This window comes from Aptenodytes patagonicus, chromosome 4 (assembly GCF_965638725.1).
Source record: "Aptenodytes patagonicus chromosome 4, bAptPat1.pri.cur, whole genome shotgun sequence".
NCBI classification, from domain to species: Eukaryota; Metazoa; Chordata; class Aves; order Sphenisciformes; family Spheniscidae; genus Aptenodytes; species Aptenodytes patagonicus.
Window position 1 is genome coordinate 78,900,592 of NC_134952.1, and position 25,184 is coordinate 78,925,775.

At 44.8% G+C, this 25,184-nt stretch overlaps 1 protein-coding gene across 1 annotated transcript in view; it reads right to left on the reverse strand.

Moving 5' to 3' along the window:
- The window catches only part of FGF2 (fibroblast growth factor 2), a 37,423-nt gene extending 18,308 nt beyond the window's left edge, over positions 1-19,115 (reverse strand). Inside the window, 4 exon segments of the mRNA XM_076337259.1 lie at positions 18,301-18,634; positions 18,637-18,928; positions 18,930-18,974; positions 18,976-19,115. Of these exon segments, the coding sequence (XP_076193374.1) occupies positions 18,301-18,634; positions 18,637-18,928; positions 18,930-18,974; positions 18,976-19,115 (811 nt within the window).
- Between the last annotated feature and the right edge of the window lie 6,069 nt (positions 19,116-25,184).

The following is a 25,184-nucleotide window of genomic DNA, read 5'->3' on the forward strand; positions in this document are numbered from 1 at the left end:
TTTTATAAGCCCCCTTTACGTACTGATAGGCTGCGATAAGGTCTCCCCAAAGCCTTCTCATACCATGAGATTCATACCACGAAATTCATACCATGATCCATACCTCTCATTCATACCATGCCTTCTAATTTGCGATGAACGCCAAGTGCAAGGCTATGGTCGATGCCTTGCTCGGCACGCTGAGCAAACATCTTGAGGACTGAGGCTAAGTCATCACAGAGTTATGAAATAAAAAAAAACGCCCTATCCCACTTACAACCTACGCAACCTTTATGCACTGACAGCTAAAAAGGACTCTGTAAATTTACTGCTACTATTAAGACTCTCTTTGGTATCTCTTCATGATAAGCAGAAGTATGATCACCTTCCCTTTTTCTGCCGAGTAAGAAGAAATGAAGTGCAAGACATACAAATTTAATTTCATGCCAGGGTAGAAACTCTGAGGAAGGAGGATAAAGTTGTATCTTTGGGAAGGTATAAAAAGACTTAGAAAACATGAATGGAATAAAGTTAAGGCACTGAACTATAGTTCAGGAGATGGATTTAAAACCTTCCTCTGACACAAACTTTTAATACTGTAAGATAAAATTATAAAAGTATCCTAAATGAGACTCTCCTTTGAGCCATTTCCTTGTTCCTGTATTCAGCTCAATTGCAAACCTGTTACCTGAACACCTGAATCGGTTAACAAAATGCAATTTATGGATATAACAACATGGTCCATAATACTGCAGTACAGATTTTCCCAGAAGACAAGACACCAAGCCCAGAAGAAGCCACCGTAGAGCCCTCTGACAAGCTGTACAGTTAGAAGCGCAAAACCAGATGTGGCATCGTAAGATGGAAAGAGAACAAGCCACATGAAGACAAAATTCTCAAACCAAAATTAAATTAATCAATAGGTATTTATAGCCTGCAGGACAGAAGGCATTAAACAAATTTTTAATCAGAAGATGACTGTTTAAAAGCTACCAGGCTCAAAAGCAAGAAATGCCTATAAATGTTCCAATTATAGGGAAAATATATACAGTATCTGAAAGTACACGCTGAGCAAATCTCTCCGTGCTCACCCTGCCCATGACATCAGGAGATCCCATCACAGTCTTCTTGGAACCACATTTTCCAATTCCTCTGTGCCGTAATAAACACGGGAGTCAAGTACCACTACCTGTGCCCTGGCCCTTCCTCAGGTAACTCACCCACCCAGCAGCAGCACCACCAGCCCCCAGGTAAGACCATAAAACTTAAGTGTTCAGCACAGGAAAAACATGCAAATGTACAAATCAGACATTTTTAATTATGGGTCCAGAGATTTTTTTTTTTTTTTTAGTCATTCTGTCAGGATAATGAGTTTTTCCTCAAATTTTGCAAAAGGATTCCCATACCAAAAAAATCACAAGCTGTTCGTCAACCTCTTGAGCTGCAAGATGCTTTCTACAGGCAGACTGCGTCCAAATCCTGTCTCCAGCTGCTAACGGAGGGTGGTACATCCCACTTCCAGAACATGGGAATTCCGCATCTTGCGGCAGCCGAGCTGAGAGCTCATTGAGCCCCTGCTCTTCCACCAGGATCCGTGGCAACCTCTGGATCTCAATGCAACGGTCAAAACAGAGAGCATCAATGGTTTGTCAATGGTTTTTCACAGCAAGGTCGGTGAACCACAGCTGAGCCAAAATAAAGGAAGACTAAATCCTGTGAAAGTTTTGACCGTGTTCATTTTTGACAGGACATGCAAAAGGAGTCCTGACTCAGCACCAGTTGTCTAACATTGTTAGAGCTATCATTAAAGACTGTTTTTTACATACATATATATATATATACAGCCTTCTAAAGCTGTAAGGGTAATCTAATACCCAGAATTTCCAGTACAGATTTTATTTTACAGTCATATGTCTTCTTGCTTATAATACCATCTACATCTCTATGTGGCAGATTACCCAAACAGCAACATCTACCTAAGGAGATGACCACTAACTAGGAAAACACATCACTTTGGATGTAGTTTGAGTGAAACTACTATGCCTTCCAGTAGTATAAAAAAAAGGAGAGAGCGGGGGACATTTTTCTTCTTCACAATACATAGAGGCTGTGTTAGGAATACATATTCGCGGATGTTTCGGCTGAAGAACAATACGAGCTACAGCCTAACCTGAATTTCCACTGCAACCAGTACAATTTGTGGCGTTAAAGGCTGTTGAACCACACTGCAACATGCACCAAAATGCCTGGGAGAGAGTTTTCTCCACCTCCCACTACACACAGCCCCTCCTGGACAAATACAGCTGTTCTGTATATATACACACATACAAGATGAACCCGGGTTTTTTTGCCAGCTTCCTTTCCATTAACACGGGAAATTCACAGGTGCGCTCTTTCCAACAGCGACGCTCAGATGGAGAGATTCTTACCAGCATCTGAAAGGCAGAATGACTGAACGGTCATTTTCCTTTTTGTTGCAAGACAATTTGCAGCAGATCAAACCTCTTCAAGACCGCTCCCTGATGTATACATTAAACAGGTTCAACAGTTTCGAGGCTTTTGGGTTTTTTGGGGGTTTTTTTGGGTTTTTTAGATCAGGTCCTGATCCTGTGACATGTTAAAACACAGCCAAAACACTGACCGCACTGATGTGTTCTTCCCCTGCAGCCAGCAGAGCTCTGCAGGCACGGATTTCTGCATGCATTCATGTCATTAGTGGATTGCGGACATTAAATTATAGTTACACATACATGACTATCACTCTTTCACAGGGTATATGGTCAGGACAGATCTACAAGTTGCAGGTTAAGCTAGCCAGCATATTTGAGAGTTACAAATGGGCATTTATTCCACAATTTGGAGAGACTTTTCTAAGAATATGGAAGTTGGAAAGCGGTATTTAACAGCATTGTGGTTGGCAAGGTTTCAGATGCCTGTTATGAACTGGATCTTCCCCATCTTTTCTTAAAGAGCTCAACAAAGTATTTCCAATGCAGTTTTGCATACGCCAGTGGAGAAAAGAATTTTACCGACAAGTAGCACAACACGGACGGAAAAGATGCTAGCAAATGTGGAGAATACAGAAAACGTGTACATTTTCCAAAAGTTCTGTTATTGCCCTGAGCACTAGAACTGAAAAATTACGTGTACAATGAAAACCCTGAAGTCCTTTTACAGTTCTCCCAACCCAGCAAAGCTTTTTAATGGCCCAGACCAAATAATACTGCACTAACTTAAACGGTCCCAAATGGTTTCATTGCTCTGCATCATAAAAGGTTCGGCCAAAAATCTCCTTCACAATTGGTTTATTTACAAGATCTTGGCAAAACCTAGCAACTTAATACTTCAGAAAAAGAGAGCTTCACATTTTGGAAGTTACTGACTGCTGAGCTCGTACTACCTTTCTCACACACTCCCAGTCGGACATCTGTTGGCAGCCGCAGAGGAACAGTGCTGCCAGCCTCCTGCACCCCAAGCCCTTTGCCTGGGGCAACTGGCGTGCGCAAAACCACGTGCTGTTATTTTACTCATAGCAGCTGCATTGGCCAAGATGTTCTGGGGCAGGAGTATGCCACAGTATCACTAAGGAAGAGGGAAGCAAAGGTCATAGTGGGGAAAGAAAGGGACAGAAACACGTTAGGAAAAAATAAAAGGCAGACAGAGATGTAAAGAGCAAGCAGCAGTGCAGAAGGGCCACGATACGTGTACATACAGTACACGAGGGTGCTGTACTGGAGCACGAGGCAAACTCCCGCACCTCAAGTAGGTGGAATTTGAGATGTATTAGCCAAATGGATTCATAAAATTCCCGTTTTCCTACTCTTCCACAAGGAAATGGGAAATCTAACCACTACATCGGAGAAACCCTAAAATAAAAACCAACCACAAGCTCCTGGCTTTGGATACACTTACACAGCAAATAAAGGTATGATTAAAGCCTAAGCTTTACTTCCGCTATAATCTACCTAGTAAAGATCCCTACAAACAGACTTCAGTGCGGACTAAAACCGTGAGTACCCAGCCACGGTCTCAGAATCACACAAAATTCAGGTCAGAAGGACCCTATCTAGTCCAGCCTTCTGCTCAAGGGTCTCCATCGCTTCACAGTGAAAACCCTGCTGCCACATTTTCGCTACTGTCAAACGTACGTGCAAGCTAAATCAAAGCTCACAAGGGTTCACCGATGTTTCCTGCAGTTACACCTCTTACTGCCGTAAGGCACAACCACAGTGCCCCACGCACACGTACACGTGCAGAGGCTGCTTTCATGCTCTGCAGAGTTTTCCCACCTACACCGAAACACTGCTCCCAGGGCAGGACCACGCAACCTGGATATCCACTTTCAGTACCTCCACCCTTCCCTCCAGGACCCCGAACGCCGCCCTGAGTACCCCGAGACGAGATGCCAGCATCATTACACCGCCTACCATCTGCACACGCTGCTCTTTGCTGTTCTGCCTCTCTCACTTAAATAGCCTTCTTAAGACAGCAGGAAAGAGAAGCCTTTTTCGTGACTGTAACGTCACTATTAACACCCTGCAAGGATGTGATGTAAAATACCACATTTTACCAAGAGGACTCTGGGCCCAAGAACATCGATCAGCCAATGCTCCAAGAGATTATTCGGAGTTTCTGAACATCTCAACAGCAAACACATGCCTTACCCAGACGCAGCAACTAACAGAGCAGCTTATGGACCCTGGAAAAGAGGAATCTGATACTATTTCAGCCCCCGTTTTCACTAACATACAGCTGCTGTATTTGAACTAAAAAAGTCATTAGCAAAACACCTCTCACTCAGCTTACAAGAAGGGAGAGTTTATGTACCCCCTGAAAAATCCCAGGCTGCACGTCTCTGGATCAATGACTAGCGTTACTACAGCCTCTGCTGTGGAAAAGCTAAACCCAAGCCAAAGGCTCAGGGCCCATCTCCAACATATTTGCAGAGGCCCTGTAAGGAAAATCCTTCCGTGAGGCCCCCGAATGACACTGCGGTGAAGCTATTGCACCAGCTCCCCATCACTCGTCCTCCTGCACCTCCGTGCCCACAGAAAAGAACAAAGCAGCAACTATTTTGCAGTCTCACTGCTACAGAGGCAGATCACCTCTGGAAGGAGTAAGTATCAGAAATGCAAGGAAGTTCATAAAAAAAGGGGGGAAAAAATAAGAACCAGCAACGCTTTGCTAACTGCAACACCCTATGACCCAACTCCCACTCCCGCACACTCCATGGCTGAAGCTGGCCGATTCCTTCATGCTTGGGGGCAACGTCTGTTCCCAGCCAGGTGTCCAAGCAAGACACACAGAGGCAGGCATGCTTGCTCCACACCTAACATAATAAACCCTCCCAAACCCAAGGGCTGGTTCAAAGATACACATGCATGTACACACGCACGCAGATGAATACCCCCATTTCGGCACTTCCAGAGCCAAAGCTGCCCGGCTGGGTCAGATCCAAAACCCCAGCCCGTGAGCTAGTGCTGCCTACTGTAACTTATCTCTAGGAATCAGAAATATCTTTGGCGCTCTCTCTCCCACATCTAGTCTCTGACACTTTTTGATGTCTCTTTCTCAAAGACATATTAAGCATATTAACATCTTCCGTTAACTGATGAGCTTTGCGTTGACGTATGAGGCATCCCCAGCCTTGAGACCACAAACACAGAAAAAACTCTTTGCTCGCTTTCATACGCTTGTCATAAAACAACTGTGCCATTGCCGGAGCTGCTGAAGTACATGCTGCCTAAAACCTGCAACACGTGTAGGGGAGAAAGGAGGAACACATGAAAAACAGCAAGAGAACCCTTGCAGAAGAGGTGGTCTTTTAACCAACAAAACCCACAGAACAGCAACAAAAACAATCAAGCAAATGAGGTGTCACACTGAGAAATAGTGAGTCACGCTCCCGTACAAAAGCACATTTCTTTGCTTTTGCATGACAACATTGTAAGTGTATCTTTTTCCTTCTTGCCAGCCAGAGGCTTAAAACCACTCGCAAACAAACCTAAGGTCTTGAAAATGTAAACACCTACAACAAAAATATACACTTCTGAAATATGAACACTTCAAAAAGTTCCGGTTACACTTAAGAGTAAATCCAAGGCTTTAAACAGAATAATAACTTGTGTGACTGTTTACATATCAACCCACTAACCTCGTCTACCACATAACATGGACATTCACAGGTTTTAAGAGTTTTCATCTTTTTAAGTAGTACAAATACTGAATACAATGAAAATTATTTCCCTATTCAGGTTCTCCATCTATTCTCATTTATATCTTAACCGCAGTTCCTACAAATATCCAACTCCACCTAACATATACCTACCATACCGGGAATCCTCCCCAGGAAACGCTGATTACCAAATACACAGCATCCTCAAATGTTCCCTATAAATTTCATATAAAGGACAGTAAAGTCATCCTGCAGAAGAACAATTTCAGAAGAATGTGACATACAACATTTCTGGCAACAGTCTGGCTTAGTGCTCCTTGCCTGTGTACCCCCATGTAAAACACGCACGATTACATCTCTCCATTTCACACGGCTTGCATAAACTGGTCGATCAAACTTCATCAAGTCCTTTAAAAGTTAAAAGCACTAGAGTTTCTGTATCCTGCTTACAAAACACAACTTGGGTATTTTGTGCTGCCGAGTAAAGTAAACAGCGATTGCTTGGCATTATGTAAGGCTTTCAAATGCCAGACACTGCAAGTACGCCATCGCATAAAATTCTTCTAAATATCTAGCTGCCACGCTGTTTGCAGTCTCCTTGTCATTGCAGATGAGCTGACTGCATCATTTAAAGCAGAAAAAATTACTAACTTTACCAGAGAAGAACTTCATTCCTTACTGGGTATGGGTAATAAAGCCTAGTCTCCAAGTGACCGATACCTTTACCCCAAATTCTTGATTTAGAACAATGTTTGAGGGTTTCCTTATCAAAACAATGAATGCATGTTCACACATGTTTTTTAGGACTTTTCCCAAAGGGCTTTTCTTAACAAGGGTAAGGTAATCCACGACGTTTCTTTAAACTGCTTTCACTTCATTTAGCATTCACTAAAGTAAATCGCAGAATAACCACTTTCAGTTGTTCAGCTTTAAAACAAAGCTGGTGCAAGTGTTTAGCCAACATAACGACATCACTGACTAACATCAGAAGATGCATACAGAACTTGCAGAATTTCAGCTCTTTATGTTTACCGTGCATTCACTAATCTCTTTGTAACTATGACCTGTTTTTCACTTGCAGCAAAATAAACATACATAAAAACAGGGATAACCTGAGACGAGCCCAAGAATGTCGCTTCAGAAGACAGAGAAGGTAAAATGTGTAATTTTTAAAAGGTTTTTTTAGTGCTCCTTCTTCACATACGACTCACACAACAACTGTTCAGTAGTACATAGCATCTGAGGGCTGTAACCGATGTCAGAGCAGTAACAGATTCGATGAGATGAAAGGAAAAGGCTGCCAGAGCAGTGGTGAGAAATTGCCAACCCATAGGCTTAATAAGCCTTAGTGTCACAGTTGGAAAGGAAAAGCTGGGGTTTAGAAATGCCAAGAAGAATCAGCAAATAGGATTTCAAGAGAGTCTGAAGCACAGTGGTGAAAGAGGAACTGTGGCAGGCACCCAGGGTGCCAGGGAGATGGCAAAGCAGACAGGAGTAAGAAGAAATAACAAGCTGGTAAGGAGGAGTTCCTGTGAATTAAGTTGCCCTTTAGAGTTGATTGCTCTTAATCTGGCCAAAAGGTTAAGAGACAGTGACTCTGTTGGTTTTGCATTTCCCCCCATCTCCAATACCAATGAAATTGAATTAATCACTGAATCTTTAATAAGTATTTTTGCAAAAAGTCAACAAAAAAAGAAATCAAAATCCATGCACATTCACACACAGTATTTCACTGGTGCCTGTCCACCTCGTTTACTGCAAGGACAATGCAAAGACAACGTTAAGCCCGGAGACTTACTTCATCCTCCATCTATTTTATCCCCTTCCATCAAGCTGTGTATCCACCCTATGCTGACATTTGAATAATGCATCCACAGGGGAACAGCACGAGCTGCAATGAAGGACAACAGCTGTCAATCACTGCTGACCCAGAACAGTAGTGAACCACAGTCTTCACAGAAAAGCTCTAATTTGCTTTTGAATGCAGCCTCGCTTGAGTACAAAGAGTTCTTCTTTGTAAGAAACCAAATTCCCTAACACCAAAAAATAAAATGCAGAGTGCATTTTTAGACTTTCCTTCATATACCTGGGTAACACTCGTCACTTTTACAGCCCCCTATGATCACTCTGAGGAGGCAGACAGAATACACCGCGGGACCCAGCCTGTACTGGGGAGCCAAGAACTTGGGTCTGCAGGACCACAGAAAGAGGGATCAGCCCGTAGCCACTTCCCCAGCTTCCAACTCTCTGAATAAAAACCCACTGCTTCTTCCGAATACCTTCGAACCATACTAAGAAGGGACATGAGCGCTTTCCTGACAACAAAAGAGAGACCTTACAGTCTGCAGCTTGGAAGAACCCAACTGGCGCTCTCCTGCTGCGGCCAGACCATTACTAGTACTCACTATGCCGGTTTAAATCTGTTTGCTGGTTTAAATCTCCGTGCTGCTCCAGACTTCGCTGCAAGAGCATGCTCCCAAAGTATGCCATGGCTACAAGCAGCAGCAATCGCACTGTCTCGCCTTATGTCACGTCAAATCAGCAGGCAGGCCAGACATCTCTCACTCCTAACAGCATTTTCTCCTAATGTAATATCACATAGACGATACTGATCCATGTTACCAGAGCTTGACCGCTGAAATTCAGCCTCATTTTGAGGCACCGCGCTCTGCTCTTCAATAGCAAGTAGTAACACCTTACAATCACTGGTACTAGCTCAAGCACAGACAGCTAAATGCTCTGGAAGACATTGCTTCTTGAAGCAGTAAAGCAAGCAGAAGGTTGCGACTGAAATAAATTAAAACTGGCAACATGGGACAGCTCTGTAGACCTCTTCAGCTTTTAGGAATTCCTGCATTTCTAAGGACACAAGCATCGTAGGTCTTTTTCCTCAATTTTCCTGAATGAACTACATTACTGTCAGTAAAACATCCATAGTGATTTGTAAAACATCTGTAAAACCACAAAATAAATCCTTCATATTTACATATTCAGAGGCACGGCCAGACGCACATTTAGCTATTCATCCCAACTGCTCCATTACAGTTGGAGAAACCCTATGAACTGAATCCATATACTATTTCCCAGAAACTGCTCAGCCTACCAAGTCTGTGCGGCAGGATACCCTAGGTGACTTCCAAACAGAGATGACAGCCTCTCCCCATACCTCCTCTCCATGGCCCTCGCTGGCTGCTTCTCCGCGCTAAAAAATGCTCTCATTTTTGTATCCATCTCTGTTGCCACAGGTATCAACAGGACCTAGTGGAGTATTGCACAAAACTGCTCTACAGGTGTGGTTCTCTACATCCAGAAATCTCAGTCTCGCTACTGGTCTTCCCAGAGTTGTGGGACTGTATTAATACTCATTGCAAGATGGTCCTAAAATCACCATTCTAACCTGAAATGTAACATAGGTGACAAACGCATGGACTCTACCTGTTCATCCTCTTCAAGTCATCCATCAAGGAAGACACTGTATCTTGTCCTGCATTTTAACAGACAAGATGGTTCCGGACGTGGTACCACAAGACAGGCAGTGACAACCGAACCGCTAGCTGCTGCTGGGAAGGGGCAGTTCCTGTCCCTCCATCCCACATTCCCAGCTGCACACTCCTACCACCTCCCTCGCACCAGCTCTGGCACTTTTCTTGACATCTCAGCGAGCTGCTTCAATGCATTAAATCGATCAGAAACCGAGGCAGTGGAAGGGGGAGAGAGAGAGAAAATGCTTTTCTGCCAATTCAGCAAACCAGTCTGTCCCTTTGCTGAACTCGGTGCTAGAGGTGGCGCCAACTACAGCACAGCTGAGACGGGGGGAAGGAAGAGGAGAGACCACCCCTTTTAGCAGCAGAGACTTGTTAGATCAGCTGAAGGGTCCGACCAAAGGCTCCCTTGGGCAGTCCCCACTGACAACGTAACAGGTGATGTTAAAACACAACATTGGGGGGTTGGAGGGGAAGGCGAAAAGGGGGCAACGTGGACAGAAATGAAACACTTGAGTATTTGTTCCCCAGTACCCAGAAACACCAAGAAAAGATACAGTCTGCCAAAAAAATGGTGCCAGTCCCAAGAGGTGCTACAGACATTTCCCCAGAAGAGGTGTACCAAGCGCAGATCGAGATGCTGTGATGCCTGTACACTGGAGTATGTTAAGGACGTCCTTTATCAGTGAAAATAACTGCAGAGCTACACCACCGCAGAATGGCAACAGAACATCTCATGAAACACATCAGCACGGTAAAGGTTTGCAGATGGACACCAGGCATTGTGGGCACCAGGTTGGGTCAGCCCGAGTAGAAAGGAGAGAGCCAGGAAACAGATTGCAAATATTTTCAAGTCTGTATCACAGCTGATACCTGTCCTTGCTTTTACAAAACACACTACCACGCAGTATTTCATAGCTGCGAGTATCAGGATTTCGTGACTTGCACATTCCAGCTGGAATAGTAATGATTGCTGTCTTATGAGATCTGCTCAAGCCTCGTCACAAGGTAGGAGCCAAGCTAACAACCTCCACAATACAAGAATATAATTTCACCACATTGCCACCGCAAATGACTATGAAGTCTAGTTCCTACTTCGTCCCTTCCTAGTACCCTGAGTATCTTTCTCCTTTGAATCACCCGAGCAATGTGGTTTTCAAGCTCTAAAAGTCAACCATGAGTGATAAGTTCATGCAGGATCACTCAACCAGAAGCGTACCATGACAGTTTGGGCAAGACGACCTCCACCCAACTCTGTAGACATCATCTCATTTATAATCTCGGATGATCGTATCGGGCTCCAGTCAAAATCTGGCCCTACCCTGAACAAACAAATAAGATAATAATCCTGAAATGCCACCAGCACTCCAGAGAGTCACCCTTTAAATATTTTTGTTGAGAAGTCAGGAGGCGGCAGAAGAGGCAGAGGGGTAAACTCAAGTTTACCCATATATTGTTACAAAACACACTACTGAAAATGACAAATGATGAGAGAGTTGCTTTATTTTGAAATGCACAGTCTTAAACAGATACTAATAAAAGTAAAGGCTATTAATTCTCCATCAGAATTGAAATGCAATCTCATTACCAACTTTTAGCCTTCAAAAATCATGCCATAAACATTTCAAATATCCCCTGGTATAGATACTCAATCCAGGGATTTCATGCAAGTACGTACTTTTTTCAGTGACGGTAACTTGAGCAGTCTCAGGATAACCATTATTTCAAAACTGGATTGCGTTAAGGTTATATAGTCCGTTTTGTTTTTACCAGATAATTGCACTAAACATGCTGCCACCGATAGTCAAAAAGCTCCATTGTTTCTAGGGTTATTAACCAGTTTAGTACAACCGATCACCTCTCAAGTATTTTGAAACAACAGATGGCCAGTGATCCCAGGGCAACGCTCCCAAGGGTGCTAAAAACCATAACAATCAAAATACAAATTTCAGTCTTCTCTTGTTCACATCAGAAGTTATGGATGGATTCATGGATTTAGCTCAAACTGCTTGAACAAATGAGGAAATGTCAGAAAAATATTTTTCTGGGGAATAAAAAGGAAGAAAAAGGTAAAAAAAACCCCTAAGCTCAGAGAAAAACTTTCGAAGAAACTCGTTACATGTTTCACTTCAGTGTGTTAACAACTTTTAAGTATATAGAAACCACTAAATAATTATTTTTTTCAACTGTTTGCCATATATGTAATCCAAGGGAGTTGGGAGAAGCTTACGGAAACAAAACGTCACTGAAAAGATTATGATTTAAAATTCAGGTTGAGACTGATTAATTAAAGGGCAATTAAACAGAACTCTGCCCAAAAACCTGCAGCGGAACAGGTCCCCTTTCTTTTAGAAGATACGATCGGTGTATGTATTCTGTGGAAACTGAACACGAGAAGAGGGCATTTTTCTGGGGTTTATCTTCAAGCATCTTTTGAACCCCGTGACTGTTAATTCTACTGCCAAAACCAGTGCCACAGCTCTCCTTGCCCATTCAACTGTCTGTGCACTTGGCACTTCTCTTACTTTTATTACAGAATACAGAACCTGAACCTGCTTTTATTACAGAAGATGACTCTGAACAGCTTTTAAAACTCTCTAGTAATATACACCAAGCACTCTTGGGAGAAAAAAGAAAAGAGAGAACCCCCAGGTTTTAACTAACTGCAATTTAGTCTCTTCATCTAGTATGTCAAAAGAAATCGTATCTTTAAAAAAAGTTACTAACAAAGTTCACCTTCTGTGAAATGCTTTTAAATGCATCTCCACCACAGGATAAACTTTTTCTTAGAACCAGCTGCACAAACTTCAAGTAATTATTAGCCAAATAAAAACCATTAGCAGCCACCTGATCTCATTTTCTCGATGAGCAATTCAGGAATATGCGGCTCCATTTTATCAAGATGACAAACGTCCCAGAGTCCTCATTCTGACTTCACTAAACGTCATACATGCATCACTGCAGTTTTTAACCAAAAGATTTGGTCTATCCACATAAGGGGGTCATAAAGACAGCTTTTGCAAGAATCTGCATTTATGTGACTCTCTCCATAATTTCACTGTATACTGTCAAACTACTGTATGTTATCTGTATTTGTCTTATTCATTCAGCTATGGGTGTGCAACGGCTAAGCAGGAGTAGGACTATTTTTTTCTGTAAACAAGAGTATGTAAGTACCTATAAGCGCTCCTCATTTCTAAAGCCTGTGAGAAGATTTAAGGGCTAAATCCTGCCCTCTAGCGTACCTGTGGATGGTGGTGCCCTGGGAACCTTCCACACTCTTCCAACAGCCCTTTCCAAACCGGGTGGAAAACAGCTGGGAGAGACAGGACAGTTCATTGCCCACAGGAGACATCTCGTATTTGCCTTGCTCCATCTTCAGAGTGTACCTGCTACTCGGTCAGACACCTTTGGGGTGGGTAAGACTCACTAAAATCTGGGTAAGAGGGTTAGCAGACGATGACAGATGAGAGAGCATCCTCCCCTGAACAGCACCATCCCTCAGCGTGCCCAGCCAACACTGCTGGTCTGTCCCTCATTTGATTAATTTACCCCGCAGGACCACACAGAAAACGGTATGACGGTATTTCTATGACAAAATAAGCGAAAGACGCAAAGGAAGCATATTCTCAACTTTTTTGCATGGGGGCTCTCTGCTACCTCATTCCCTAAAACAGCTACATCTGAGAGCCGGGAGGAATTTCTGTGTTGACTATGTCGCAAAGCATTAGCATTTGGCAAACCAGTTAAGGTCTGCGCAACAGATCAAAAGTAATGCAAAAAGAGTCTGTTTTCAGAAGGACTTGGGTAGAAGCAATATATTTGGATGTTTAGGACCCATTTTGGTTTGTTTTTTTTTTTTTAAAAAAGTAAACTCTCACCTAGTGCTAAGAGTTGGAACAGGATGCCCTGTCAACAGCTCCGGCCACGTCTGTAGGACACCAAAATGGGAGAGGGGATCTTCTGAGTCCCAAATAACTTACGCACCTATAAAAACCTAAGCACCAGGCACTGAACCTTCACACCAAAACACTTCTTGACCTTTGCTCAAATTTTTCTTTCTGAGGATCACAGTTAGTTTTCTTCCATTTGCACAAACAGCGATCGGATTTCTATCTTCTTGACTAAGCTGGTATGCTCTAAAAGTCTGCATATACTTCAACATAGTCTTTTCAAAACATTTACAGCGTAACCATTTAAATGTTGTGTACGATACACGTAAAAATCATAACATTAACAACTACTTCTGAAAGGAACTTTCTTAAGAAGAAATTTTCCTGGACCAGTATTACCCTATTTTACATTTTCTTCAGATATTTGTGGAAGAGTAGCAAGCGTCTGAGCAGGAAGAAGGTATTTCAGACATCTGCAGGGTTGATAAAAGCTCACACTGCTGAATCCTTTCCGAGTGACAGGCTGGAGCCTCATCACCACATTAATGAGTGGACAAGAACGGCTCGGGATTCCTTGGACGCCTTGGTTTACGCTCACCATGAAATAAAGCTGCTTGAGAAGTTACGGAAATATATAAATGCCAACCATTCCTCAGTGAGGGAAACTGTGAAGGGAACCAGCTGTGCTATTAGACATTTTCTAAAATGTATGGATAAGCGTTCCCTTTCCATTCCCCTTGCTTTTTCCCCTCCACCGACACTGTAGCCTCTTTGAGGCAAACACCTCCGGAGGGTTGCTAAAAGCCTTTCCAAAAAGACTGCGTTCTTTATACGTTTTCCAGAGCATAAATCAAAAATTGTTGATCAACAACAACAACGGACATGTTTTTTGTTTTGCTTTAAACCACAAAACTCTAAGAAAGTGCCTTCTGTTTCTTGTTTGTCTGAAACGTACCTCTTCAAGGGAAAAAGGCTCAGCAGATGTCCCCAGGGTGTGTCAAAAGGGGCACTTCACTGAAGTCACTGTACAACACGCATCAGATGTGGCAATATCGACCACGTAAGACGTATTGTCCTGTTTTTTAGCTGGGTGAATCATACGATTCCAATCCTCCAGCACACAGGACGTAAACGTCCATTCCCAATTTCACTAACGACACAATTATGAATAAACCAACGTGAATGGGGTGCGTGTAAAACAGTCAAAACTCTCAGAGCCGTGACATAAAACAGACCACATACTTCGAACAAGCCGTCCCTTAGCACTAGAGGCAGAAGCGGGGGAGCAAAAAAGGACACGGACAGTAGAAATTTGTTTACAGTATTAAGATTTTGGTCTGAAACATAAGAAGATAGTCATTTGCCTTCTAAAATAAGAACTTCCTTTAAAAGTAAAAATGAGGCTGTGCTAATCTAATGCTGTTTTGTATAATTAATTCATAAGAATAGCAACTACCACAAGAATCTCTCCTAATTGTCCTTTAATCAGATTTCTAAACCAAATTCTCTGCAGCCATTGTATTTCTTTTCTCAAAACCATCTTACAAAACCTTTTACCCAACTGAGAAAAACACCACAAGTTATTTGAGGTGTATATTTTCTTTGTTAATTTTTTAAAGCCTTCTCACATTGTCCAAGATTTATTGCCATCTGCCATGCCAACGTGACCTGCCAGGCATACCACAAGATTTCACAGGGACTTCCACAGAGCAGCATTCACCAGGTCAGAGTTCAGCATCGCACAGATTTGTATCGAATGACGTACTTACAACAAAGATGCTAAGGATGTGAACCATGAATGCTGGAGCAACATGCCTCGCTGATGCTTCAAGCACCGATTTCTCTATTTCTCAGAACTAGAGTTCTTCAGGGGGCGGGGAGGGGAACAAACAAACAAAGAGCTGTCTGATAATGAGAAAAGGAGAGCGTGACAGCAGGTGACAAGGGAGCAGCTCAGGCACGGTGGCACTCCTGTGCCTAGGTGCACTTGTTGGAAGTGAGTCCTGCCAGCCCTCCAGCTGCATCACGCTTACAAACTGCTCTTTGGAAACAAAGGGATTTTCTGCAGATGGCCGGAGAGTGCCAAGCTGACGGGTACCTGAGGAGCTCGCCGGCAGCTGACCTTCTGCAGCACAGGGCAGAGGCGATGTCAGTCATTTTTAACTTGGGTTTTCCTTTACCTGTTGTCACCATTCAATCAAGAGGAAAAAGGGTAGGAAAAGAGAGGGGCTCCAGAGAGACGAGTGCCAAAGGAAAGGGGAAAGAATACTTGTGATCAGATAGTACTGAAGAGGCAGAGAAGAAAAAGTACAGAGACAAAATGGAGAGCCAGAAAGAAATGAGAGCAAAAATAAAGCTACAGAGCAAAACAGGGAAACTTGAAAGAGAAAGAGTAAGGCAGTACCACCAACACCAGAAAGGTTTTCAAACATAATTCACTACTAGGAAAGCAGCATGAGAAATCAGTTAAAAAATTTCTAGCGCTGATAAGGCTTAACAGGAAGAGAAAACACACATTAGATGGACTCAAGAACGTAAAACTAGTACTAGTTTTCCTGGCAGAATAATAAAAAAAGGCCGGGGGGGAGACGGGGGGAGATGATTATGGGGGATCTCTGTGATGAAAAATCTGACGACGATGAATAACACCACCACCCAGGGCAGCTCGGCCCAGCCAGGCGAGTACAGAACAACACGCACCACTACCGGCATTTCTCACCACAAACAGCTGAGTCCCGAATGAGGCAAGAACCCGATAGCCGTGGCAATGTCTGGAGACCCAGCTTCAGCCTTGCACATCCCCGACTCAACATCATCTCCCTTTGCAGCAAATTTCCAGCATATTTTCATAGCTACTTCTAGGGGTGAGATGGCAGGTTTGATGAACTAACGAGACTTATCTGCTGTAAGAATTCCCACATTTCCCAAATACAAAAGGCTAAAGCAAGCTGAATGTATTACTGCACGCTTTCCAGCACAGACTTGATCCTGCACAGTAACCGACTGGCACGTGTAAAACCAAACCACTTACCTATATGGTAAATTGACGCTTTGCTTTAGGCATTGACATTTGAAAAGTCCACATGCAATAACTTCCTGCCTTGTATTGGCAATAAATATATTTTGTTACTACTTGCACAGCATCGACTACGCTTCCCTTTAAACCAGTATCTGAGAAAGAGAGAAATGCAAACGCGTAGGACCAAATCTGAAAGCTTCCTATAGCTTTTCCTAAGAATACTAGTTGGCCTAATAAAGGATGCTAACTTTCCCAAAATGTACTGTTCCACATATACCTTCAGCCCATCGTATGTACAGTATTTCTACCAAAGAGTCACAGAATAAAACAGCCTCAGATTGAAGCCCAGCTTGGCAATACTGTTATTTGGGCACAGCCTGTTACAGTATTTCTCTGGAATTGTTGGAAAAGCTTTTCTGCAAATGGTGAATGTCCAAAGTGGAAAGCAGTATTAAGAACCTCTGGTCTGTCTCCTCACTTCCTTCTTCTCTTCGTCCTCTGACTTTAGCCCCGTCTGTGCATCTATCACTCAGAGCACAGGTGCAAAACAGTAAGATGTTTCACCTGCTCTTTATGCCGAGTGCCTGCAGGCGGGCCACTGCCTGGTCGAGGTGCACACATTGTACAATAACAAATCTTCCTAAACCAGGAATCACACTGAGACTGTCTATCAGTCAGTTATACAGCAACTCTTTGTACCTGTTTTGAAGGAAATACCTCACGGACGTTTCAAAAACTTGCTGCTACATCCGCAAAAACTCCATAGTGAATACTTTCAAAATATTCTGAGGTCTGCAAAAAGGCATTTTGTTCTTGGGACAAAGAACAGCCTGCATTTGTAAGAGCAACCTGCCCCATGCTCCCTGCGAGACTGCCCATCGGAGAGCAGGCACCTAGCACCGAAGATGGCAGAGGCAAGCTCGGGTCACGGACCCTGAGATTGCACTAACCACTCAACCCACGGGCTGCGTTCCCAGCTCAGGAGCCTCTTCCTCCCTCAAAAGATCAGGTATCAGGGAACAAACTGTTTCTGCTGGAATCCACAGGTTTTGTTTTAGCTGTCTGTTAGTCATGCTTAATTAAGTTTAAAAAAAAAAATCACAACACACAATGTGTTAAGCCAAAAAGGTGCTTTGACAGTACTTTGTTATAAACCCTACTTCCTTGAACAAATTCACACCTCTGTTCCTAAGAGCACTTGTACACTAAGAGTACTTCCATTCGTGAGAACTTACCCCCACTGGGGAAAAAAACAAACCAACCTTCTTTCCACCTTCACGCAACCAACGTACCGCCGTGTAAAGCGGTCAAGTGCCATTACACCCATTTAAGAGCCGTGCAAACAACTTCAGACACCTCGAAGCACCTAAGCCAATCTTTGTGCGTTTGACAAGCTCCGTACCGCAGCAGGCTGAATGAGGAGACGCCAGGAAGAGTTTGCACCGGGACATCCCACCGGTGCCGACGCGGTACCCGGCCGTGAGAAGCCCGGCGCAGCCTGGAGCCAGCAGCTGCGATACGCGCCTGTACGTGCATATGAATAAACCGTATGTCCGTACGTACGCACGTTTATTTACACACGAGCGTATGCACATTTACACACGCTTTTTAAGCAAGGCTCACCGCCGATGCTTCAGCAGGGCGGGACGGCCGCCGAGGCGCCGGCCCCTCTCGGGAGCCCCGCTGCCCCGGGCGGAGGGGCGGCCGCCCGCTCCGGCCCCGGCCCCGGCCCCGGCCCGTCGGGACACTCACTGTGAGGGTCGCTCTTCTCCCGGACGCCGTCCACCCTGCCGTCGGGGTTGATGCGCAGGAAGAAGCCGCCGTTCTTGCAGTAAAGCCGCTTGGGGTCCTTGAAGTGCCCGGGGGGGAAGGCGCCGCTGCCCCCGTCGTCGGGCAGCGCCGGCAGGGTGGTGATGCTCCCCGCCGCCGCCGCCGCCATGCGCCGGGCCCCGGCGGCGGCCCGCCGCCCCGGGCCCCCGCCACCCCCCGCCGCCAGCCCCGGGCGGCCTCGCCCCCTGCCGCGGCCGTCCAGCCTCGCCTCGCCACCGGCCGCCCCGCGCCCTGCCCGGCCGGCCCCGCTGCCCGGCGCGGCCGAGGGTCCCGTCCCGTCCGCAGGAGCTGCGCAACGGCGCTGCCGGCCGGCGGGAGGAGGGCGGGCAGGGAGAGCCGAGCACGCCAGGGAAGGGCTCCCCGGCGGCACCGGGCTGCCCCCGCCGCCGCCCCGCCCCCGACCGCCCCCGCTCCGCGCCGGGGGCCGCTCCCTGCCGCCGCGGCCGGCGGGGCAGCGGGCGGGGGAGGCGGTCGCGGAGCGGCACTTACTTCCCCAGCGCGGCCCGAGGGGCAGAGCGGGGCCGGCCGGCCCCGGGGGGAGCGCGGCGCGACGAGCCCCGTGTGGCGCGGGGCGGCAGCAGGTCCCGGGGCCGGGCGGGGGAAGCCCAGCCTGAATCGCGGGGCTTCGTTCCGTGAGAGCGCGGCACCGCTGCGCTGCGCATCCGCTCCCGCCGCCGGTCATTCCGGCAGCGCTGGGAACGTGATGCAAGAAACGTGCCGGAATCGAGGTCGGACATCTTCTCCTCTGGCTTTGTGAAGAAAGTAACTGGGGAGTTATTTTAAACCAGAAGATATGCGGCCTCCGTATCGTATTGAATTGTTTAAATCAGAATATAATGCAACATGCGTTGACCTGTTAAAATCCGCGTGGCAACCATTTCACTTCTGTGCATTTGCCAGGGAGAAACTAGTTCTGTTCCCATTCACCAGTAGCAAACTGATCAACTGGTATCTGCAAGGGCAACAGGAGAAAACTCTGGCACCGGCCTTCTAACAGCACTACTAGTGTTTCTCATATACATAGTTTATAAAGCGTATACACCCGTCCAATACATTTTGTGCTGGAGGCTGACAACAAAACAGGGTGAAGAGGTTTGTTTCCAAATCCATGCTTTGTGCCCCAAATCTCCTGTCAAGCAGCAGGCTGTTCACGCCTGTCCCTTGGGAAGCTCTCCAACTTCAAAGGCAGCACAAGCAGCCCCGGACAATCCCAACCGGGACAGCTAACACTGGTCTTTTCATTTCACAGAGCCAACATACAGCGACCCCCACAAAGAAATAAACGCCAAAGCAAGACACGCTGTCCAGCATACGCAATTTGTAATGTTCTTTTTGCTAGTACATACGTAAAGGAATTTTGTTGCCTGTCAACTTCCCAACTCTGACCCCTCGCAAGCCATAAATTGTAATTCTTTACCAGAATCAGTGACAATTACACTGCTTCCCACACCCTCACTCCAGAGGCTTAATCATGATGAATGGAGCAGGCACAGCACGGCGCAGCCCAGCCCGGCCCAGGGCAGGTGCAGGTTCACCCCCGTGTCAGCCAGCCGCCCCCTCGCAGCGCCGCGGGCACGGCCAAGTGTCACGCGCTTGCCGTCATTCTCCATGCATGGGGATTTCAGCCCCGTCGCTCGTGAGCATCCTCCCCCCTCCTTACGTTCTCCAGCTCTCACTTCTGGCCGCCCGTCCACTTACGACACTTTCTGCTATTTCTCCTGGAAATCCCACTGTTACCGCTGTACCTGAGAGTTTTGGACAGTCACAGCCAACAGCGAAGACCCTCTTCATTTCCTCTTGCTCTTCTTCTGCAACAGAAGCTGCGTTCAGGGCATTTTGTGTCCTTGCACTATCGAGTCCTCCAAAGCCCTTGCCTCTTTCTTGGAAGGTAGATGAAGGGAAGATGAAGGTAGATTCAGAAAGATGAAAGGAAGGGGTGAAAACGTCATTCTTAAACCTCTAAAAAGTTTTTTAAAAAAACAAACCACAAAAACCCAAAGTTTTTCTAAAAACTAAATATCCATAGTTCCACTCAACCATTTCTGTAACTCTGTCTTCCCCTGCACACACAGCAGGCCGTTCACAGCTCTCACATTTCAAACCCCGAGCACCGCCCTGGGAAATCACGTTTCAGCATCACACAGGTCAGCGCTCCATCTTCTGGGAAGAGGGACACAGCCGGCAGGGCAGGAGCAAGCCCCTGTACCCCAGGAGCACCCCGCAGGAGTGCAGCCTTGGCCAGCTGCAAGCCCTGCCACCGAGCTGCCGGCAGCTTAAACACCACGTTTCACAGGACGGGGCCCTGATATTTCTGAGAGTCTTCTGAGCCCTGGCCCCCATGATGGGGCCCAACCCAGTGGTGGGGGGTGGGTAAGGTAATCAGCTCAAATTCCTTATCAGATGATCCTTTTAGAAACTTGTGCAGCTGTAAGTGGCTACCAGTAAAATTATGGGGCTTGAGAGCTCTTTAGAAGCTTGTCATTGGGGCTTGTATCTGTGGGGCCTAGAAATAAAAGACAACAGAGCTAAAATGGTCATACTCCCCATATCTGCACTCACCTCAAGATCTGCCAATTTTCTTTTTTTCTTTTTATGTTTTTCTTTCTTTCTTCAACTGGAAACAACATAGCAGTGTTTATTTTCTCCATTCTACTTTCTTCTGCACTCCAACCTCTTTAATACAGTCATTAATATTCCCCTTAACATTGACTAAAGCAATTTTGGCAGCAGCATTTTCCTTTCTTCTGGCCTTGACCACGTTATCCCTACCACCCCCCTTCCTCAACCCAGATCTTGCGCACAATTACACCCATACAGCTACTTCCCCTCCACCCAAACCATTAATTATGCCTGCTTCCAACCCCGCTCATAAGCCTTCTCTTAGCCTGCTTAAAACATACTCCATGTTAAAATGCCTTAAACCCTACCTTCCTTCTACTTCAAAAATAAATCTTAGAGACCTATTCTCTAACCTGTTCCATTTGTCTAAATTGCCTACCCTTCTTGTGTTTGTCTTGTCTTGTAACCAGCCAGATTTTTTAATAGCTTACCTCTTAGAGAGAAAAACCTGTTTTATCCAGTGCTGCTCTCATATTTAGGGGTCATACTGAACACAAGGCACTCCATAAACAAGACAGACACCCCGTTGCAACGGTAGATAACCGTGGGCCATCTGTATATCCAAATATTGCCTTTATTCAATATATAATACTTAAATTTCTAGAGACCCTCAGTAGCATCCTACTCGGAACACCTAAAAACAAAGGAAAAAAAAAAACCCACAACCAAACCTAAATGATATTGTTAGTCTGGTTACAGAAAAACCTTGAAAAATGCAAGAGTAATTTTTGAGGTATTTCAAATTAGGAGTAACAAATTCCATCAGCTCCATCAGTTTTTAATTTTTAATCCAAAGTCCAAGAATCCAGTCTACAACTTTCTCAGACTTTCCAGCAGTTACTATGACAAATCCTGCCATACGACAACCCCAGAAAATTTTAATCCCCTTTCATGGAAGCTGCTTTCAGAGGGGTTTCAGCCATATGTCCTTGACAGTTTGCTAGGACTACATCTCCACAGTGTGTTTGGTCACACAGGTGAAGATGGTGTTTGGAAGGCGCGCTAAATTAATCTGCAAAGACCTTATTTACAATAAAATTAAAATAAAAAAAAGCCTTCACTTTTGAAAAGCAATTAAAACTACAGGAAAGCAAAGACACACAAGAACACCTTGGCTCATCCATCTTCCCACCACTAAGACATATCAGCAGGTGGTTTGTATCAACACGGCAGCGGGAAATGCTTCCAACTACTAGCAACGTAACATCGGCCCCAGGCCTCCAGTCCATCACAGCATTTCTTGATTCTCTGGGTTTCTTGGCTTCCCAATCCCTCCCTTTGGTGTATATCCAAGTAACGATTAGCCAAAAAGAGATGGATAAGCTGTGTCTCTTTTGAAGTTTTTCCTGTGTTGTCTAGCACTCAGCTAGCAGTGGAAAAAACATCCCTCGCTTCACCAGCACGTATCGATGCTGAATGCCACCAAATTCTCAGACATACACTTGTCAAAGGCAACGTCCGCCGCAGAGTTCGACACTCATGGCCAAATCGTCTGTAAGCGTCTTTTGACTTCAGCGTTACGCTGGTACACGCTCTGGCCCTTGGTTTATAGGAACACAGGAGCTGCCAGCCAGCCAGTAAAACCCCACCGGGGAGTGCCAGGTCTCCGTCGGAGCAGGGAAGAGCCTTCATGTCGTCTGGCCTCGCGCAGTGCCTCCGTTAGGGTAAGCCTCATGCGCTCCAAACCATCAGCATGTATCAACGTTATACGACACACCCTCTCCTGAATCTCAAGAATGCAGCGATAAGAGACCTTATATACAGCCAAGATCTAGCTAGGCTTCTCTGACAGTGGGTTGCAGTTGTTCTAGTTCAGTCTTACTTGGTAAATCTTTAGCGTTAAGGAAGGCTGTTTCTTCCTCCAAGCAACTCTGCGGGAAGAGGGGCTTGCAAAGTGAGAGGAAGGCAACTTGTAGTTCTGGTGTTTTGCGAAGAACAGAGTTGTACTAGGATCAGACAGGGGAAAGAGCGTTCTCTTGCTCTCTCTTTTTCGTCTTTCTGGATGTTACCAGATGTCTCCCCCAGCTTAGAAAAATAAATCACAAAATAGGCATGATGTAGATGGCCCTTGAATAAATCCACCTCAGTGCTCCCTCCAAGTGGAAAATAACCTTAATGTGAGAGAACGGCTTTTGTGCAGGCAGTCCAGGCAGACGTCTGGACAGATGAAATACAGTAAGTGTCTTAATGCTTTAGTGAATTATTTATGTTTGAGGTAACACACTTGTGGGGAAAAAAATACTGCTTACCTTTAAATATATTTCTTTCCTTCAAAGTCTGAGCATGAGTTTAAGAATTCAGTAGCAATTTATTCCCCAGAATTCTTAGTTCTTTCACCATCAACAGCTGATACTTACATTCTATGTTAATATTCATATGTTCACTCAGGAGCTTAAATGCATGCTTCAGCTGCTTTGTACGATGGAAGCATACAGCCACAAATCTGTTGATAACAGACTTAATTTTTCTTCTAAATATTAATTACTATAGGAAGCAGTTTCCTACTTTTTGCTCACCTACTTTTGTAAGTGGAGTCTATGAGAAAAAGTTTCTGTATTTTAAGTATATATGCATATTATTAAGTGCCTGAGAAAGTCTTCTTGCACAGCCACTTTTTTAAAAAATGTGTAACAGAAGTTCAGCTTTTCATTTACCTTTCTAATGACTTTATGACATGTCATCAATATTTCTTTATTTTTAAACAAAAACTTCTTCCCTCTTCATCTTTTTTTTTCTGGTACAAATAGTAGAAAGAAATCACATCAACAATAGAAAAAATCTCCTCCCTGTTACAAACCTCTTATCATCTCCATTCCAGTTCAGGAGAGTACTTTATTCCTGTAAAGCACCAGTGGACACTTGTTTATGTCTTTCTAAAGTAAAATTTTCTGAATATATGCTTAATCTGAATACGATCACAGATAGCCAAAACTTTGTTTTGGGTTTTCTTTACAAATGGTTGATGTTGGAAACAAAACAGCCCAGGATGGCTGAAGATAAGAGAACTAGCAATCCGGTGAGGCTTAAATTGGAAGTAAATCAAATTTGTTATGGTCCAAAATGATTGCACTTGGAAAAAGAACTGAACTGTCTAGAAGCAGTGACAGCTGTTGCAGATACAAGAGATATAGTAGTGACCTCAACTTATGAGAAACAAGAAATAGCGTTCTAAGTACAAATATTTATGGAGGTTAGAGTTCAGAATTAGCAAAATCACCACGCTCCCTCTCTAATGTATATACAAACACATAATACACACTCTCTCTCTGTATCCACATTATATAGAGTAATACATATAAATCAGCAAACTTACTCCAGACTAAGAAAGTAAACAATGTCAGTATAAAGACCGATAATATTCATGGAAAAAAGACAATTTAAAAAAATACTCTGAAATCAAACATCATGAACTCAAAGAATTTGAGTTAATATTGGATTTCAAAGAAATCCAAATTTATTAAGGTAAGAGATTCCTTAGAGGGAACAATCATAGAACCACCTCTCTTTCTCGCATTATAACCAGAAGATCATGATTTAGGTATTTATCGCCCCTGATCCCACGCCACTGGAAGGCTAGCGGCTGAAAAGGTCAGTGGTCCAGCTGTCTTTCCTATCTCCAGGACAGCGGTGGCTGAGCTGCCCCAGCGTGGGCTCTGCATCAAGGCAGTTTAAAGACATTTATGTTAAGACAGCAGTCCTGTCAGTTGTCCCAAAGTCACTTATCCCCTGCTTATGACTCAAGACACGTTGCAGTGTCATTATCTCACTACAGGGTGAAGCAGTTGCTCTTGCGCTGGAAACGCTTGGACACATGTTAAGAGATTATAGGGAGATCTTTTTCCCCATAGTGGGGGGGGAAAATCAGTGTTTGTGAGGCAGATACAAACACGCAGCCAATGTCTGTCTGTGGTGGTGTCATTTAAGAAACCCATTCACCCATTAGAACAGAGCACATACAAACATTTGAGGAGCGGATCTTCACATAAACCCAGAGTTGCTGAGGTTGGAAGGCACCTCTGGAGACCACCTGGTCCACCCCCCCTGCTCAAGCAGGGCCACCTGGAGTCGGTTGCAACAAGTCCACTTGCAACAATTCTAACAATTTTCCCTCCAAACATTTCCACATCAACTACAAACCACTTCGGGTCAAAAATTGCCTCTCTCACTGTGTTGCGCTGCCTAGCAAG